General features: G+C 39.9%; 1 protein-coding gene across 1 annotated transcript in view; it reads right to left on the reverse strand.

Moving 5' to 3' along the window:
- Positions 1-842: 842 nt before the first annotated feature.
- Positions 843-17502, reverse strand: part of HTRA3 (HtrA serine peptidase 3) — a 26821-nt gene continuing 10161 nt past the window's right edge. The window contains exons 3-9 of the mRNA XM_010132088.1: positions 16386-16608; positions 15533-15727; positions 12866-12898; positions 12088-12202; positions 4670-4718; positions 2811-2906; positions 843-1812 (exon numbers count right to left, since the gene is read on the reverse strand). Of these exons, the coding sequence (XP_010130390.1) occupies positions 1647-1812; positions 2811-2906; positions 4670-4718; positions 12088-12202; positions 12866-12898; positions 15533-15727; positions 16386-16556 (825 nt within the window). The 5' untranslated portion in view covers positions 16557-16608 and the 3' untranslated portion in view covers positions 843-1646. The remainder of the gene's footprint in view (positions 1813-2810; positions 2907-4669; positions 4719-12087; positions 12203-12865; positions 12899-15532; positions 15728-16385; positions 16609-17502) is intronic.

Consider the following 17502-nt stretch of genomic DNA (forward strand, 5'->3'; position numbering starts at 1 on the left):
TCTGTTGAAGGGTGACAGCATGGCTGCCACACCGTTACTAAAGACATGGGCAATGATGTGATGGAAAGAAACAGCATTTGTTTTTAGGAGGAATGTAGGCCATCCACCTTTCACCTATACAGTTGCAGTCACAGCCAGCCAGCAAGTAATGAACAGATTGTTCTCTTCATATGCCTGGCGTTGTACAAACCCAAAGGTGAAAGGCTTGTCACAAACGAGTCAGTTTGTACAGTCAGAAAGTCTCGCTGTGACGGCAACTTAAGAAGTGTCTAGCAGCCCCGAAGACACATTCTGATGCAAAAAGCAGTTAACAAAGGCTCAAGAACCAAATCTAGAAAGCACAGCTTGCTGTAGAAAGCCCTCCAGATACACTCCTCTGTCTCTTTGGGAATAGCAGCAATATTCCCTAGGAAATAAGACAGTTGTGTGGTTTAGGGTACCTAAGAGATCCGGATTTAGTTCTTTGCAATTTCCATCTCAGGTTTATTACATAAGTCTCACACGCACTAGCTGCAAAACAGGGTTAATGGTGCTTCCTTTCTGCTTCTTGTCGCATACAGGCAGAGCTGGAGAACAGGATCCCAGCTAGATGCTGGCTAAAGGACATCAAAGCACAATTCATAAATATGAAAAAAATAGTGTAAATAAATTACTTGTGTGCAAAGCATTTCTAAACACAGTCTTATAAGGGCAGAATAATTACCAAAATAAATTCCCTAGGACCGCAAAGCATTTTCATAACATCAGGGCCCAATTTTCTGTAAGGAAATTTTCTCTTGGGAGAGTCTATTCCAGTCTGACAGAGGAGGGAGAGAAGACACACTTGTTTAAAAAGAGGTTTACACCAACACATTATTTGTGTAAACTTTAATCTCCTTACAGTAGAAACATATGCAGTACAAGCCAAAAGTAGTATAACAATTTTACAGCAAAGCTTACCAGTAAAATGCAAAACCAATTTGTATCAAATTCTTAAAAAATCGTGCACTTTCTCAAACTTAACTTTGTTCAGCACATCGTTTTGATTTATATATAAGGCATTAATTCTATAAGAATCATTTATGATATTCCAAAATTGCATGACCTAGGTGTAACACTCTAGAGCCTGATACCATTTTTGTTCCTTTCGATATTTACAGATTTAATCTACCTGCACTGACACGTAGCACAGAAGCACCAAGAACAAACACAAGTTTTGCCAGTACTAGTTTCACATTGAAAAAGTTACATAAAAACAAGCTCAATTGTGCATTGCAATAGCTTGGTTCTGCTGCAGCCATGACTAGTTTAAGAAAAGTTTCCCCTTTCATCGTTCTTTCTCACTTCCAGTAGTATTTTGGTCTTTCAAAATGCAGAACTGAACCTGCAGGAACTGGAGGTGAACCCCATTTTCACCAGCTACTCAAAACTTGTTTCCTCCTCCCCCTCACCAGAACACAGTTCTTAAAATTCTTTGAATGTTACATCTTCTAGAAAAGGCATAATTGAATTCATTCTAGCTACTATGTACAGAAATGGCTCAGGCAATTAAGTTAGTCCACCTTGTCATTAGTCAACAGGAACTATAATTACTGTAGCTGCAAAGGAGGTATCTAGTGTTCCAGAATAAGTGAGTTTAATTATGGTGAGAGCTTCCACAATTCTATTTACATGACAACTTCAGGCTCAATGTTAAATAGCAAGTCATCATTTCCTCTTCGAACTTCAAGTAGTAGAGGTGATTCATTCATCACAGCCTCTTGTAGGTCACTGGAAGTCATCAAAGGACGTCCATTGACTTTAACAATGATATCTCCATCTTGGATCCCTCCTCTGCAAAGACAAGACGAAAAAGACAGTAAGTGTGCATTCTGCGCAGAGAAAAAGTACAGAGACTATTCACCACCTCTTTGGCTGACGTGATAAATTTTTACTTGTTTTAGTTTCCATTGGAAGGAAATTCTACCCTTCTGACTACGAAAGAATAATTGTTAGTACTCACTAACTGCAAACCCAGGCTCACATTACTTCATTGAGGGTTTTCTTCTGAAATAATGGCAAAACCACACTGACAGTAAAAGTAGACTAAGCTTTCCCTTTGTCTTCCTCAAAACTACAGCAAAGGAGAAACAGAAAATCCATGAGCCATCCACGTCTGACTCACTCCACTCCATCCATTTGCAGGAAAATGCTTTTATCTCCCCATTATGTATTTCAAGCGCTGCAAATCAAACCACACTCAAAATTGCAAGACAAGTAAAGGGTACCAACTGAACTAGAGGTATATTACTTCCCTCTTGCTGTTCAAATGAAATCCAGAATAGCTGCTTTTATCACATTTTCATTTTCTTAATACAGTAATTTTGGAAGTGCCTTATTTATTTTCCAACTGTTCTGTAAAATAGTCTCTTCCTCTGAGATAAAGCATTGTCTCAGATATCCAATAGCTCTGACTGTCTTATGTGAATGGTGTCCATTTTCCTGTTTAAATTCAATCCAAGTTTCTATTTATTAATATTCAACATGTTTTCAGAAAACAAAATTTGGTTCATTGTATTTGGGGTGTTCTTTAAATTTACACATACTGTCATAAATTTTCTTACTGCCATTTCAAGGGTTCTGATACTGAAATATTCCACTTTTGGAGATGTGAATAAAATCTTAGCACAAATATTTTAACTTTTTCTTTTAACCTACATGCACAATTTTTAATTGTTTAAATATGAATCCAGACTTACATGAGAAAGTACTTGAATATAAGTAGAAACCTTATCTACTAGTATCTGTTCAGCTAATTATTTATGGTGAAGAAAATAATGTGCTCTACATACCTATGAGAAGGTGAGTTTGGAACAACTTCATGTACATATATTCCACTTCTGACATCAGGAAAATCAGCATTATTGTGTTTCAGTTCTTCTACCAAGCTAAAAGAAGAAGAAAATTATATATAATTTGATACTACTACAAAAGCAGTAGCATTCAAAATTTATTTGTTATTTATTCTCAATTTTTTTGTGATCAAAAATCAGTGACTTAACAGTTAATTGTTTGCCCCATGTTCTTGTAGTGAGAATATAGGGGATTTGGATTAATGCAAGTGACAGATTTCAGAGAGTCAAAACTACTCGCCTGTGCAAAGCATGCTGTATTTAATGGTCTCTGACATCTCCTGCAAGCACCTGACTTTTGCTATTTGTAGCAGTAGCGAAGTGGGCACTTTAGAAGAGCACAGGGACAGTAGCACTCCCTGTCCTAGGTGCTGCATAGGGACAAAAGATGTTCCTGCCCTAAAGAATTAATACTGGCGATGGGGCAGAAATTTGCTAACAATTTTGTTTCTTTAATTTTGCAAGTCACTCTTAATTTGTCTTTTCTAGAACAATATAGCTTTTGGTAACTTTGGTCTTCAGATAGGTCAGAACTATGAGAGTTTTCCAAGGAAACTTCAGCTTCCTCAAGTTTTCTTCAGAAACTGTTTATGCATCTCTTTCTAAAGAATGAAGACAGGAACCAGCTGCAAAATAGAGACTCTAAAAACATCCTTTCATTTCTGAGGAGATGACATAATTTTGAGTCTGTGTACAGTGAGGGTTAAAAACATTTCTAGAAAGAACAGGTTTTAAACTAATGATTCTGCTGTCTGCCATGAAAACCTGTGGTCCCTCAAATGGAAATCAAGCCAAACTGTCTGCGTGCAGCTTCACTTCATTTGATTTTGTCCTGAGGAAGCTAACAATTAAATGACTAAAGCAAACACAACAAGCAAAGTAGTCTTTTCTTGAAAATGGGCCTGGAGACATCTTTCACTGCAGTAAAATCTCACATTGTGCTCACGTTTCACAAGTATGCAGAGAAATCCTCTGAGTTTCTCTCCTTGGTGGTGGCCCAGTGATGTTAATGCCATTACAGTGACTCGTTCCACCTGAGGATCTGACCCTTTGGGGAGGGTTGGAAGAGTGTAATTCAAAAAAGCAAAGATGGCTTCACTACAACCCCAGACGGAAATTGTCTTGTTTAATTTTACAGTCTACTGCCACATGGGAAATGTGCCTACTGCTGAGACAGTACATAAGTGTCAGGAGCCCTCATTTGTTATCTCAGAATATACCCAGGTAATGGCAAGAAACCAACCAAAGCAAGAGGGAAAAGACAGTAAAGAACCGGAGAAGAGTGTCCATAATCTGGCTTCGTTAACATGGAGGCATGAAGCTTTAATTATGCACTTTAGCAACTACTTTATTTTCAGTTAATGGTTAGGCACCAAATCTCACATAATATGGCCTTCACTGGCACTGATAAAACTACGGCCAAACCCTCAGGCAGCTCATCTGGCATTGGCAATCACGGTCACTTGAAAGCAGCAGCTTGTTTAAACATCACCTTAAAACTAGTGTAACTCCAGACGTACTCTGCAAGAACCAAAATCCATGTTCAGGGTCTTCCTAATTTCCCTCAGCTATTAACAGGGTATCCACCATTACGAGCATTAGAGAATGACTGACAGTGATTTTCCAGGTTTCAGAACATGTTTTTCACCAGTATCATTAAAATGTTTGCAACCCCATAGAAGCTAACGCACTCTTCTGAATTCCCCAGAGATTTGTAATGAAAGCTGAATGATGAAGTTCTGAACAACTAGTGACCACATTTTGTATGATCATACAGAGTACGCCTCTAAGATACTTACGCAGGTGTTATTGTCAGCATTCTGATGCCAATGAAACGTTTCTTCCCATCTGAAAATAACACAGAGCATATTTAAGAAGTTTAGGCAAACACTGACACAAATAACTTACTGTGATGACCCAAAATACCTGTCAATTAACACAGGGTGTTATCAGCTTTCAACAAAACTAAACAGAAGTCAAACTCATCTACACTGAGGACTTTTATTTATTTTGGTTAGCCTTGGTGTACAGAACGACAATCCCTCTTCCCTGCAGGTTAAGGGTAAGAGAGGTAAGAGGGTAAGAGAAAAGCTCATTTACACTCCAAAAGACTTTTCTTTCAGGTAGTGCAGGGAAATTTCTGTGATCTGGTATTACAAGACTTCAGTAAATGGAAAACTTCATAACCAAGTACAAATTCATCTGAAACTGGTCAAGACAATTTAATCACATGGTGTTCTCATTAAAATGTAGAAATGGGATTTAAAGAAATTAAAATTTCCTCCTTTCAGATGGAGGACAACCAAAAGACTCATACTGATTGTAATGCAAGTGGTTTTCTATTTCTACCCCAAAGAATGAAAAGAAAGTTTAAAAAACAAAACAAAACACAGACCTTAGCTAATACGATCACAAAAATGATCAGAGGGCTGGAACACCTCTGCTACAAGAGCAGGCTGAGAGACTTGGGATTGTTCAGCCTGGAGAAGGCTCCAGGGAGACCTTATTGCAGCTTTTCAGTACTTAAAGGGGGCCTATAAGAAACATGGGGACAGTCTTTCTATCAGGGCCTGCTGAGACAGGACAGGGGGATGTCCGATCCCTGGCAACAATGCAGATCAGGTGGGACAGGGCTCTGAACAACCTGATCTAGTTGAAGATGTCCCTGCTCACTGCAGGAGGGTTGGACTAGATGGCCTTTAGAGGTTCTTTCCAATCCAAACCACCCTATGAGTAGCCAGGGCTCTGCAGAATTTTAAATGGTGAAAATTCTCTCCTTTAGGAACAGCACCAACTCTTCCGAAGTTGGTTTTTACTAGTCATGACACAGCACAGCTGTCTTATGAAAAAAATGCAGTCTGATGACTTCCTGAAGTGAGTGCTTCAGGAGTTAGTTATATCCGGTATGAAACAGTATTTCCCCATACTGGTTCCAGCATAAGTACTTCACGATTTATTTGAGCTTCTTCGTGTTCTCATGTGAGGAAAACATTTGAGAAGGACACGTACGCAGTCTCCTCTTGACTCTTATTCTTCCCAGGAAACACAGTCCCAAGCAAAGGAATTAGTCCTGAATCTTACACATGTCCAGTATTCCCATTAGTGTCAGTGAAAATGTTGACTACTAAACAATGGATTTACTACACTCTGAACATTCTCACTTCTGTAACTGTCATCCCTGTTTTCTCCTGAAATGTTCTGACCTCCTCTATTTTAAAGTGAAAATAATGAGATCAAAATCAGCTATAGCAAGTGTCACGAAGAACTCCCAATTCCTCAAAAGTGAATCCTCAAAACTTTGGGCATGGCTGTGAACTAGTGCACTCACAGGGCTTCTCTAGTCTACATGGCATAAATGTAAGTTTTCACTTTTTAAAAATATCCAAATGTGATAATTCTCTCACCTGAAACTAATCCCCCCCATCCCTGCAATGTGCACAGATAATGATAAAGTTGTCTCCGTAAGGGACAGATGACAGACTCTGGTGACAGCTTATTGTTTGCAGTAAATAGTTTCCTGCAAGTCATCGCCTGTGTGATGCAGAAGCGCAAAGCATACTCTGGAGGCTAAGTTAGGGATGTTTACATAGAAGAAAAATGAAAATGAAGGAAGGGGCAAAAGAAACAAAACAGGGAGAAGGAGACTGGGCAAAAGTGAAAAACCACAGCAGAAACGCTGCAGATCTATAAGGGAATTAGTTCCCTTGGATAATAATACAGGTAAAAACAAGGCTTTGGGAAACAAAACCAACTCTGTTAACTACACACTAATTTACAACTAAAAGTCTAATTCCACCTTTACCATTGGGCAGGCTGGGGTATGATTTCACTCCTGTCCCTGCATTAAAATTCAGAACGGCCTTCTGCCCTCTCTCCACAATGTTTACCACACTGCAAATAGTAGTTCATGCCATAAAGAGTAGCAGGCTATTGAATAAAGTAAAACTAATTGCCACCACAGAGCTATGGATTATTTCAGCAGTAGAGTCTAGATTCCTTCCCTTGTCACCCTCGAACCATTTCACCTGGCAGAATACAGGTACAAAAACTTTAGGCGTTTTGTTTTGCAAAAGTCCATTCCACCCAATTTAACCCAAGTCAAACATCTGGCACAAAATCCAAAGTTTTCATCATCAACAGTGATTAGAGGAAATATAACTGTCCAGTTTATTAGAAGTAGGAGAGGCTGGACAGGCACAGACAACCAGTTGCAGAGTTTTGACATCAGGGTTAAGCCACACTGGCAGAACAGCATGTGGCACCTGAACTACCACTGTCATATTGCATCTGGTCTGTGAATAAAAAGTCTCAAAACCTGTCATTCTGACAATTTGTGCAGTCATGAGGCAGAAGAGAAAACAATTAGGAGAGCTGGAGTAAAGTGAGGTTGTAAATCTAAGAAGCACATCACCAGGGTGAAGTCCCAGTAGTAGTTAAAAGAAGGTCGATACGCAGGAACAATGGGGTTGAACAAATGTGAAGCCATTGCGACTTAAAGCTGGAGCACAGCACAGCAGAGAGAGACAAACAAACCACGTTTCATTTCTGTAAACACCAGGCCAGATTAAACACTTGATCCAGTGTTACAAAGCAAACCAGCCTCATAAACTAAAAGATAACACACTGTTTTGTGTTAGTACAAAGTCACAAGCAGCTGGCACCAAGTACCTAGAAGCAGATCACTATTTAATGCAGGTTTCTGTTACACACCAAGGAAAGCATGTGCTGTACTGTTAAACTTTTGTTACTGATGCTTGTAACAGTAAAGATAGAAGCCAGACAGATAAATGCAGGCTGAAGGCAGAAGAGTTTATGACTTGGAAACTGTGACAAAAAGAACTGATAAATCCAAATTAAGGGATCAGGTACTCAAAATCTTACCATGACTAACTCCACACATCCCCACTGCAGCTGATTTCAGTGGGGCCAAGATCTCCGAGTGAAGAAACAAATCCTGCACTTTTTATTCAAGCAGGAGGAAAAACTCCCACTTTTCTGCTCACTGTTCTTGCATTTGATCATCTTTCAGATTGCATAAGCAGTCCTGAAAGTATTTAGGAAAGATATTCCACTGACATGAGGGGATTGAGTGCACCCTCAGCAAGTTCACAGATGACACTAAACGGGGAGGTAGTGTTAATCTGCCAGAGGGTCCGGAGGCTCTACAGAGGGATCTGGACAGGCTGGATCGATGGGCTGAGGCCAGTTGTATGAAATTCAACCAGACCAAGTGCTGGGTCCTGCACTTGTTTACAACAACCCCCTGCAATGCTGCAGGCTTGGGGAGTAGTGGCTGGAAACTGCCCAGCAGAGAAGGACCTGGGGGTGCTGCTCGACAGCCAATTGAATATGAGCCAGCAGTGTGCCCAGGTGAGCAAGAAGGTCAACGTCATCCTGGCTTGTATCAGCAATAGTGTGGCCAGCAGGAGGAGAGAAGTGATTGTCCACCCGTACTCAGCACTGGTGAGGCCACACCTTGAACACTGTGTCCGGTTTTGGGCCCCTCTCTTCAAGAAGGACACTGAGGTGCTGGAAAGGGTTCAGAGAAGGGCAAAACTAGTGAAGGGTTTGGAGAACTTGTCTTATGAGGAGCAGCTCAGGGAACTGGGAATGTTTAATCTGGAGAAGAGGAGGCCCAGGGGGGACCTTATCGCTCTCTACAACTACCTGAAAGGAAGTTGTTGGGAGATGTGGGTCAGTCTCTTCTCCCATGTTAAGAATGATAAGACAAGAGGGAATGGCCTTAAGTTGCGCCAGGGGAGATCTAGGTGAGGTATCAGAAAACATTTCTTTACAGAGAGGGTTGTCAGGCATTGGAACGGGCTGCCCAAGGAGGTGGTGGAGTCCCCATCCCTGGAAGTGTTTAAAAGCCGTGTAGATGTGGTGCTGAGGGACATGGTCTAGGGACCCTGGCAGTGCAGGGTGAACGGTTGGGCTTGATGATCTTAAAGGTCTCTTCCAACCAGATGATTCTATGATTTTATGATGAACAGAAATCATGAAAACAGCGGGAGTCTGTAATTCTGAATTATGTGCACTGTACCATCCCTATAAACTGTATAGCTGAATTTAATCCGTAGCCTCAATCTATATTCAAGTAGACTCTTAAGGTGCCCTCATGACTACGGGGAAATAATTACCAGTCATCATCATACAAATACGCAGGTAAGCACAGAGTTTCAATACAGCTAATAAAGTGTTCTAGGGATGTAAACGAGGATTCCTATAAATGACTTGTTGGGTGTGGCCAATGCAGAACTCCCCCATTTCTCCCTGCTCATCTGAAACAAGGTTTACTGTCTTTTCTGTGAACATTATATGGGAGGCCAGGCTGACCTCCTAGGCTGGATTTTCTCTTTAATATTTTATCAGATTGCTAACTTACTGTATTCCATTCTAGAGGATCCATGTTTGAAAACTTTCCAGTTTTACTGTTCCACTCAAGTTTAAACTAGGAATAGATGGCAGAGCCAACACTGAAACTGAACAATCCCTATGGGATACTAACAAAAGACACTGAAGAAAAAAACCCCAAGCAGTCACTGCTTAAGTAGGAAGATGACATCCAGAGGTAAAGACAGAACACACAGATGATTAAAGTTGATGGAGACACTTAACTTCATGCACCGGTTTAGGAAATCCTAACTATAAAAGGAGATTAACTTTATTACTGATAAATCCAAAATGAGCAAAGGCTTTCAGACCATTCAACAGACAAATATCTCTCTGCAGAGTGTGATAAATCTCTGGTCAAAACACATTAGGTATTATTATGTATTACCCATGCATTAAGTAATATAGAATGTTTAAATAATAATAATCAGTGCAAATACTGCATTCAAATGTCATCCTCTCCTCCCTCCTCCTGCTCCTCCTCCTTCCCACCCCTTCCCCAACTCTTATATATTTACAGTTATAAACAATGGATAAGACTTCAAAAATATATGCCTTCTATATAAAACTGGCAGTCACCTGATCAACCAAGATACAAAACACTAAGGTCAAGCTAATTAAACAATATTCTGAGTATCTCCTACGTGCCACTAGAATATCTGGAAAGAACAGTTTCCTAAGGGAATTTTATCATATTCAAGCAACACAATACTTAAAGGAATATGGTAATGCCCTTAAACTTATTTCTATGACCTAATTCTACCATAAGGGTGGGTCCCAGTGAAACTACTGAAATGTAATTGGAACAAAAGAAAAACAACCCAAAATTTCTGCTTACATAAATTCCTTATGAGAAGAAATAATGCGTATACAACAAACCTGAAAACTCTTACCAAAAGACCTAAAAACTGCAAACTAAATCTCTCTGCGAAGTGAAAATATCTCCTAGAAATTATCTCCCTCTATGCATCAAGGGCTTTAAATGACTATTCTTCTGCCTGCGGCAAAAGTACAAGAGGCAATTCAGAAAAGAAAAGTTTTTTCTTTTTATTTAAAAATTTTTTTAAAGTTGCCTGTGCTCAGGGTATGCCAAGCAGTGATAGTCACACTGATACTGAAAGTGTGAATACTTTTCCTCTGATTAGGGATGAAAAAAAAAAAAAAAAAAAAAAAAAAAAAAAAAAAAAAAAGAAAAAAAATCAGACAACATCTTACAATCAGAAGATAAACTTGAACCTTCCACTACAGTTTTCCTTAAGATTCCATAGGCAGTTACCTCTAGGTCCTTTGGCTGGGCTTAGCAGGTTACTCATTCTCTGGAGGCCAAGACACCTGAAGGAGCATGGTGGCTGATTTCAGTGGTGGCATCTCCAGCCTTCACTGATTTTGCAGCCCCAGTTGGGGGCCCAGAGGGTGGGCTTTCTGCAGAAGGCTTGTGTTCATGCCTCTAGAGCCATGCCTACAGTGAGAGCCATCGCCCGCCCGCCCCCCTCTGTTTTGAGATGAGTAGTTTGGTTCTAAAGGGTGACATTGGCTTCTGAGAAGCAGGTATGTACTGTATCAGTAGCAACAAACAGTAACCTGGGTGAATAAACAAGTTTTTTGGCTTGAAACAAATTATGTCAGCTGTCAAAATGTACTTTTCAGCACATAATTAACAACTTTTTTTATCAACTGCCTCCCACCCACCCAATCTAATTTGTGGAATTTAGCAAAGCACAGATGAGGTGACCCATCAGAATTGCCATGGTCTCAAATATACAAGCAGGTGCCTAACTTTAAAACCTCAAACTAAGGAAAGTTTCTGAAATAACAGTATCTGAGATAACATTGAGAGGACAATGGTGTAGGGAAACAACCCTAGCATCAGTACATGAACAAACGCAGGAGAAGACATGATTGATATACTTTAAAACCTCAAACTAAGGAAAGTTTCTGAAATAACAGTATCTGAGATAACATTGAGAGGACAATGGGGTAGGGAAACAACCCTAGCATCAGTAACTGAACAAACTCAGGAGAAGACATGATTGATATAAAAAAGATTCAAGAGAAGCAGCAGCCAACAGTCATGACACAAATACAAAGGAAGGTTTGGCCTGGACGAAACATCACTAGGTCAGCTTTGGCTGTGCAGCACTTAGTATGACACCTTTTATGTGCAAGGCAGGCACATAAAAGAGGAAGTCCAGAGTATGCAGCTGCCAGTTGCTGGTATATTCAGGTTTACATGCTCTTTTGGGCTGAGGGCTTTCTTTTTTTCCTGCTTCTTCCCCCATCCTGCTTCCCCACGCATTTCTTCAGGAATTAGCATTCTTCCAGGAGGGTCTGAGAGTACGTTGCAATATCCAATTATATAGCATTGACTATACAAATGCAAAATAAAGATCATCCACTGATAGTGCACACGCTACACTCCATCCACGGACAAGTGTTTTAAAAAGTTTTTATCTTATTCTCTGCAGTACAACTTGATCTCCTTTTTGCTTGGACAATATGTAAAAGAGGAGGATAAGAATCCTTGAACAGGTCACCATTTGCTCTCAAGATCATTTTAGACTGTAATGATTTATATCTGTCCTCACTATCCTCAGAGAACACTTCCTCCAGATTCACACAGATCCCATCTACTCGCTGGGGCTCTGAGTAATAAAACATCTCTCCCACTTCTGAAGTTGTTTTCTGTTTCCAAGTCTGTGGTGTTCTACACTGTAAAATAATGCTGCTCCTTTCAGTAACAGGATTCCAGATCTGTGTCTTTCGGCAGTTCACCAACAGATCAGTATAATAATTGGAAGATGTCACTGTTTCTTGCAGACCTTACCTTTACTTTGTTTGTCATGCGACTCTGTGAGAAACTGAGTGATGCGGTCTGAAGGAATAGCAAATGAAATTCCGGCTGTAACCTTCAAGGTGTTAATCCCAATCACTTCACCATCCTGTTGAGAGACAGCACCTAATTACTTTGCTCCTAATGGCAGCGTTCAGGTCACTCCCTAGCATTTCATGTTAAAAGCCAGTGTAAAAATTTTACAGCATTGTAATCACTCAAGAAATAAACATTACTTGGAAGGGAGGATCTGGGCTCTGATTCACAATCCCTTTCACATTTAGCTGTGATAGCCAGAGAGATTACAGCACAGTTTGTTCATCCAGGTCCATCCCATCCCTCGGCAAGAAATTCCCTCTGTTAAGCAGGCAATAGAGTCACTACTACAACTACAGCTACAATTCATCGACCTGCAAAATCAGTGCTGCTTTAAAGCAATCTACTTCCAAATCAGTTGTGCTGATTAACCAGGTCCCTTCTTTGCCATGCAAACCAGGTTTCACGGTGCGAACAAGCACAACTGCTCCTACCATATCCCATTTTCCTCACTGCTGTGTAAAGTTTCCTCACAGCTCTATGGGAAAATATTTTTCACTGTTTGAAATGAGACCTAAATTGCATAGTTTGTATTAGCTTAAGGGTATCTGTCTACCATTAGTTTGAATGACTGGAAGCTAGTAAGACTTTGCAATCTTCAAGAAAATGTTCTCCTCTTTATTTCAAGCTAGCTCTGGAAACAAAATAAAACAAAAAACAAATCACCTACACTTACCAGATTAACTAGAGGTCCTCCAGAGTTGCCATACTGTAAAAATGACATAAAGGGACAATAAATTGGTGCTTCGCTGCAGGAAATGTAATTTTTGTTTCAAACAATAACTTGTTCGTAAGTAAATGAAAGACAGCAGGTCATTTCTTAAGCAATATTGAAGGACAAAATATTGATGACAGAAGATTACAGGTAGGTCTTACCCTACCTGTTCACGACTCTTATGATCAGATTTTTTTCTTTTCAGAAACAGGCCTTAAGTCACAAGCAGCAACTTACCACTCCAACCAGTTAGGCCTTAAGTTTAAGAAGAATCGTTAAATAGCTGAAACAAATATTTCTATTCTGCTAAAGACTGTCAGGACAAGGTTTTCAAATAGTTAATTGATATTAAAAATTACTTTTCAGTGAGGTGCACATACAATTCTTCAGTAGTTTTACCCATGACTGACGCTGTCAGTCTCTCTTACTCTCCACCGGAGACAAACACAGTGCTTTACCACGTTTAAACACAGCGTATTGCTATGAGGAAGGTACTACATAAGGATTGATTTAGTAACCACAGATATGCAGCCCTCTCTAGGGAAGTCATATAGCAGCTCTGAGCTGCCTGAAGTTGGCTAATACCTAATGGCCTTCAAAGGAAGCATCCAACTGGACTACAGGAGATGAGAGTTGGAGAAGTTTCTTGTCCATCTTCATGTTGGCTCAACAAGTTTGTTTTTGAGTGAGGCCAGAGTTTTCAAATAGGTCTACTGAACAGCCAAGAGCAGCAACTTACCACTCAAAAGAAACAAAAGTTAAGTGATGCATGACAGCAACATGAGCCGTATAAACTGTTTACACTTTGCTAGCACTGGACAAACCTTACAGATTCCCAGAAGAATAAAACAGACAATAAAGTTTTTAAAACAGCTTCGAAACAAAGAGATCAGTTTCTTACATTATATCTTTCCAGTGCAGAAGCAACACACTTGGTTTTTATGTCTGACTGACACAAAGGAACCAAGATAACGATTTTTCAGTGTTCCTCAGCATATCACCTTTCATTCACTTGTCATCCTTGAAGGATGTGATAATGAAAACTTCAGTAGATGTACTATAGCTCCATTTAGGAATATATGGCCTTGTTTTCTCCTGCCCCATGTTCCTGCTGTCCTAGCATTTCTCAGAAGGCAGCTGCATGCACATTCCTGCAGGAAAGTCTTGGCTGAGCCACAGGAATGCTCTGAATAGATCAGCTCTCAAAACTCCTCCCATTCTCAGGAGAAAACTAGTCATTAGCTAAGCACAAAGCATCCCTACACCAGGGACTATCTTCGTATTTTGTTGTCTCAGATGGCAAAGCAAATCAAATATATTGTCATTTTCGTTACCTCCTCTGCTATCACTATTCCATTTGGTCTAGCATTATCTGACACACTCTGCTATCTTCGTCCAAACCTACTCATTAGGCATTCACTGTCCTCAAAAGCTAAGTAAACACAAGGAAGCAGTTTGATCTTGAGGAATGTGCATAGGCGTGAAGTCAAGAATCCCAATTTCTAATTCTGTCTCTGCCACCAATTCAGTGTGTGCTCCCAAATAACTCATTTTCCATATTTTTTCCTATTCTCCTTACACAACCAAGAGAGTAATTCCAATTACATATCTTAGGAGGTTCAGCTCCTGGATCATATAGAAGCTTGTTGGAAAAGCTAACTTTTACGTGATATTTTAGCACAAAAAGGAATTTTTGAAAAAGAAAATCTTTTTTCCCCATGCAATTTCTCTCAACAGGTCTGTGATGATAAACATTTGTGAAGTGCTTTGCACGTTAAAATGATAAGTGTTGTGACTTGTTATGTCAAATTTGACATTCAGGTTCAGCAATTAAATCCTGAAAATATTTTCCTTTCAATGCATAACAGATAAAAGCTGTAAAATTTCAATCCATATTCCACCTCAGATATGCATGCAGTAATCTTTTTAGAATCAGTTGAAGTCACATACACACCCAAGGACTTTACTTGAGCTCTTTGGATGCCTCCAAGCTGCTCTGAAGAGACATTATTTTCATGTATTTCTATATAATATGCAATGCTAGGACCCTTAACTCCAACTTGTATCTCAAACTTCATGTTATCTTACATCTAGATTTTTACTTGGACTATGTTCTTGTTTTCCCTTTGCACATCACAACAATAAAAAAAACCAGCCCTCTCCTTCAGTTCTTCTCTCGGTGTCCTATCATTAAATTGAAGCAGATACTCTCCACTTCACTACTCCATCTGGTTCTAATTCATGGAGATGAAAGAAACTTTGGCTCTGTTCTACAGCTTGCTTGGCCACATCAGCTGAACTATCAGAGAAATGCGTTGATTTACTGCTGGCCTACGCAAGCATGTGATGCTGCACAAGATCTACAGAATGAGAAGGGTCTGCCAATATGAAACATCTTCATAGACAACCTCAGAGCGAGTAATTAAATTTATCATACCTTTCGCAACATTGTCTCAACACAACTTATAGATGCTTTTTTATTAAAAATAGAGCCTATCACTGATTTCAAGAAAAGCTGCTTCCATTTACTGGATTCATCATTCAGAGCACAAACTTCCCTGCTGAATAGGTGGGGATTTCAAGGTCCTAAGACTGTGAAGCTCAGCTCCTCACCCACCTAGTACTTACATTGATAATAGCATCGGTCTGAATGTAATCCATATCCGAGTCCCGCAGGCCAAGTTCTTTGCCGTCTCGCTGAGCAGTGCTGACAATACCTGTTGTCACAGTGTTCTGTAAGGCAAATGGACTTCCAATTGCCACCACAAATTCTCCTGGCCTCAGATCAGCAGAATGTCCCAGTAACAATACCGGTAGTTTTTTCTTAAATAAACACAGAAAGAAAGAAATAAGCGTTAGTTTATACCTGAAAATGACCTGATTGGAAAGATCAAAACCTAGAAAAAAGTTAGCAACGTACACTTTCATTACGTTAATGAAAAAGCCACTCACTCTCATATACCCAAAACCTATGCCACGTAAAATTAGTATACTGCAGGGTGCCACTGCTTTAAACTGTCTTTAGAAACAGACTGCTAGCAGTAGTACCTTGCTATTTCATCCAGAAGAAAAAAAAAAAGCCAGCAGGATTCTGAAACAGACCTCCCTGTTTTCCAGCAGATTGTTCCCTCCTTTCTCCTAAAAAGGGCATACAAACCAGCAGCCTGCCACTGTCCCTGCACTATACAACCTCTTGTGGCTCAGGTACTGGCACAGAGCTAGAAGGATTAGCCAAAGCAGCCTGGGTCTTCATGTAAAGATAGCAGCATCTGGCTACATATTAACTGAGCTGATTCTTTTTCCTTTGTTTTTAGCAGTTTCTAGCACAGAAGACAAAGTAATTTAATTCTAAGACATTAAAAATTTCCAGGCCTGTTATTTCAGTACATTGTTTTCCCCAGACATATCATCCAGTCACTGTACTAAATGAAACTGCAATAGGGTTCCCAAACTGATTCATTCATCTGTGTATGCCACTCACCTTAGGGTGGATCTTTATTGTTGCAATGTCAGATTTCTTGTCAATGTCTCTGATCGTTGCTTCATAGGTATCTCCATTTTGCAGTTGCACTTTCAATTGTTGTCTCCCTGATATAGCATTGGTGCTTGACACCACGTGGGCATTGGTCACAATTAAACCAGAATCAGACATAATAAACCCAGATCCACTGGAAAGTGGGACATTGCGACCAAAGAGAGGGTGCCTGTACAAAAATCAAGTAATAACTCATAAGAGAAGCATAACTTAAGCGAAGATTACATTAGATATCATTTACCACCTTCCACCCTGAGAAATAACAAAGCATTTGATGACCAATGTTATAACCCTTCACAAAAATTAAATTTAAAAAAACAATTTACAAAGAAAGGATCCTTTGCTGAAAATTGTGACTGCTTTTAGACAGCCAGGGAGATAGGAACCGAGGTTTTCAGACAACCCACATAGTCCTTTTCCTTTGGTTTTCAATTCTGTCTTTATAGGCTTCCTTGCAAAGAGGCTAGGTGACAAAAAGGGAAGGAGGAGGATCCCATCTGATCCCACCAGCTGCTGCTTCTATACAGGAAGAAAACGATGACAGGAAATAGCAGGGCTCACAAATGGACTGATCCTCTAATGGGAAAAAAGGGAAGAAAACAGAACTTCGCAGCTGTACAGAGGAGTAAAGGAAGAAGTGACGTCTCAGGGAAACACGAAGCCCAAGTGTAGACTGGCAGGAAAAAACATGTCTGGAAACTGAAAGCACTGGGAATGTAAAAGAAAAGAATGTAAAACCACTAACAATGGGTAAAACTTGGTGGAAAACAACATTAGCTGCAATATAGACAGTTAAAAGACTTTGTAAACTGTTTGAAGTCTTACGACTTTTCTTTACGAACAACTGCTGTAATGACCTTAGATTTTTTAGGGGAACAGAAAGTGCCTGGGCAGAAGATGATGAGGAAAGGTCCACAAATTCTTCTTTCTTCTGAGATGTGGTCCTTATTAGGAAATTGTTTTAAAGTTCTGGGCTGTTTAGCAGTCAAGAATTGGAGCCAATCCCAGGCAGAAGGCAGTATCACAATTAGCGCCCAGCAGGCTGCTGAACAAACATTTACTT

The sequence above is a fragment of the Buceros rhinoceros genome, unplaced genomic scaffold (assembly GCF_000710305.1).
Source record: "Buceros rhinoceros silvestris isolate BGI_N320 unplaced genomic scaffold, ASM71030v1 scaffold17952, whole genome shotgun sequence".
In the NCBI taxonomy this organism is placed as follows: domain Eukaryota; kingdom Metazoa; phylum Chordata; class Aves; order Bucerotiformes; family Bucerotidae; genus Buceros; species Buceros rhinoceros.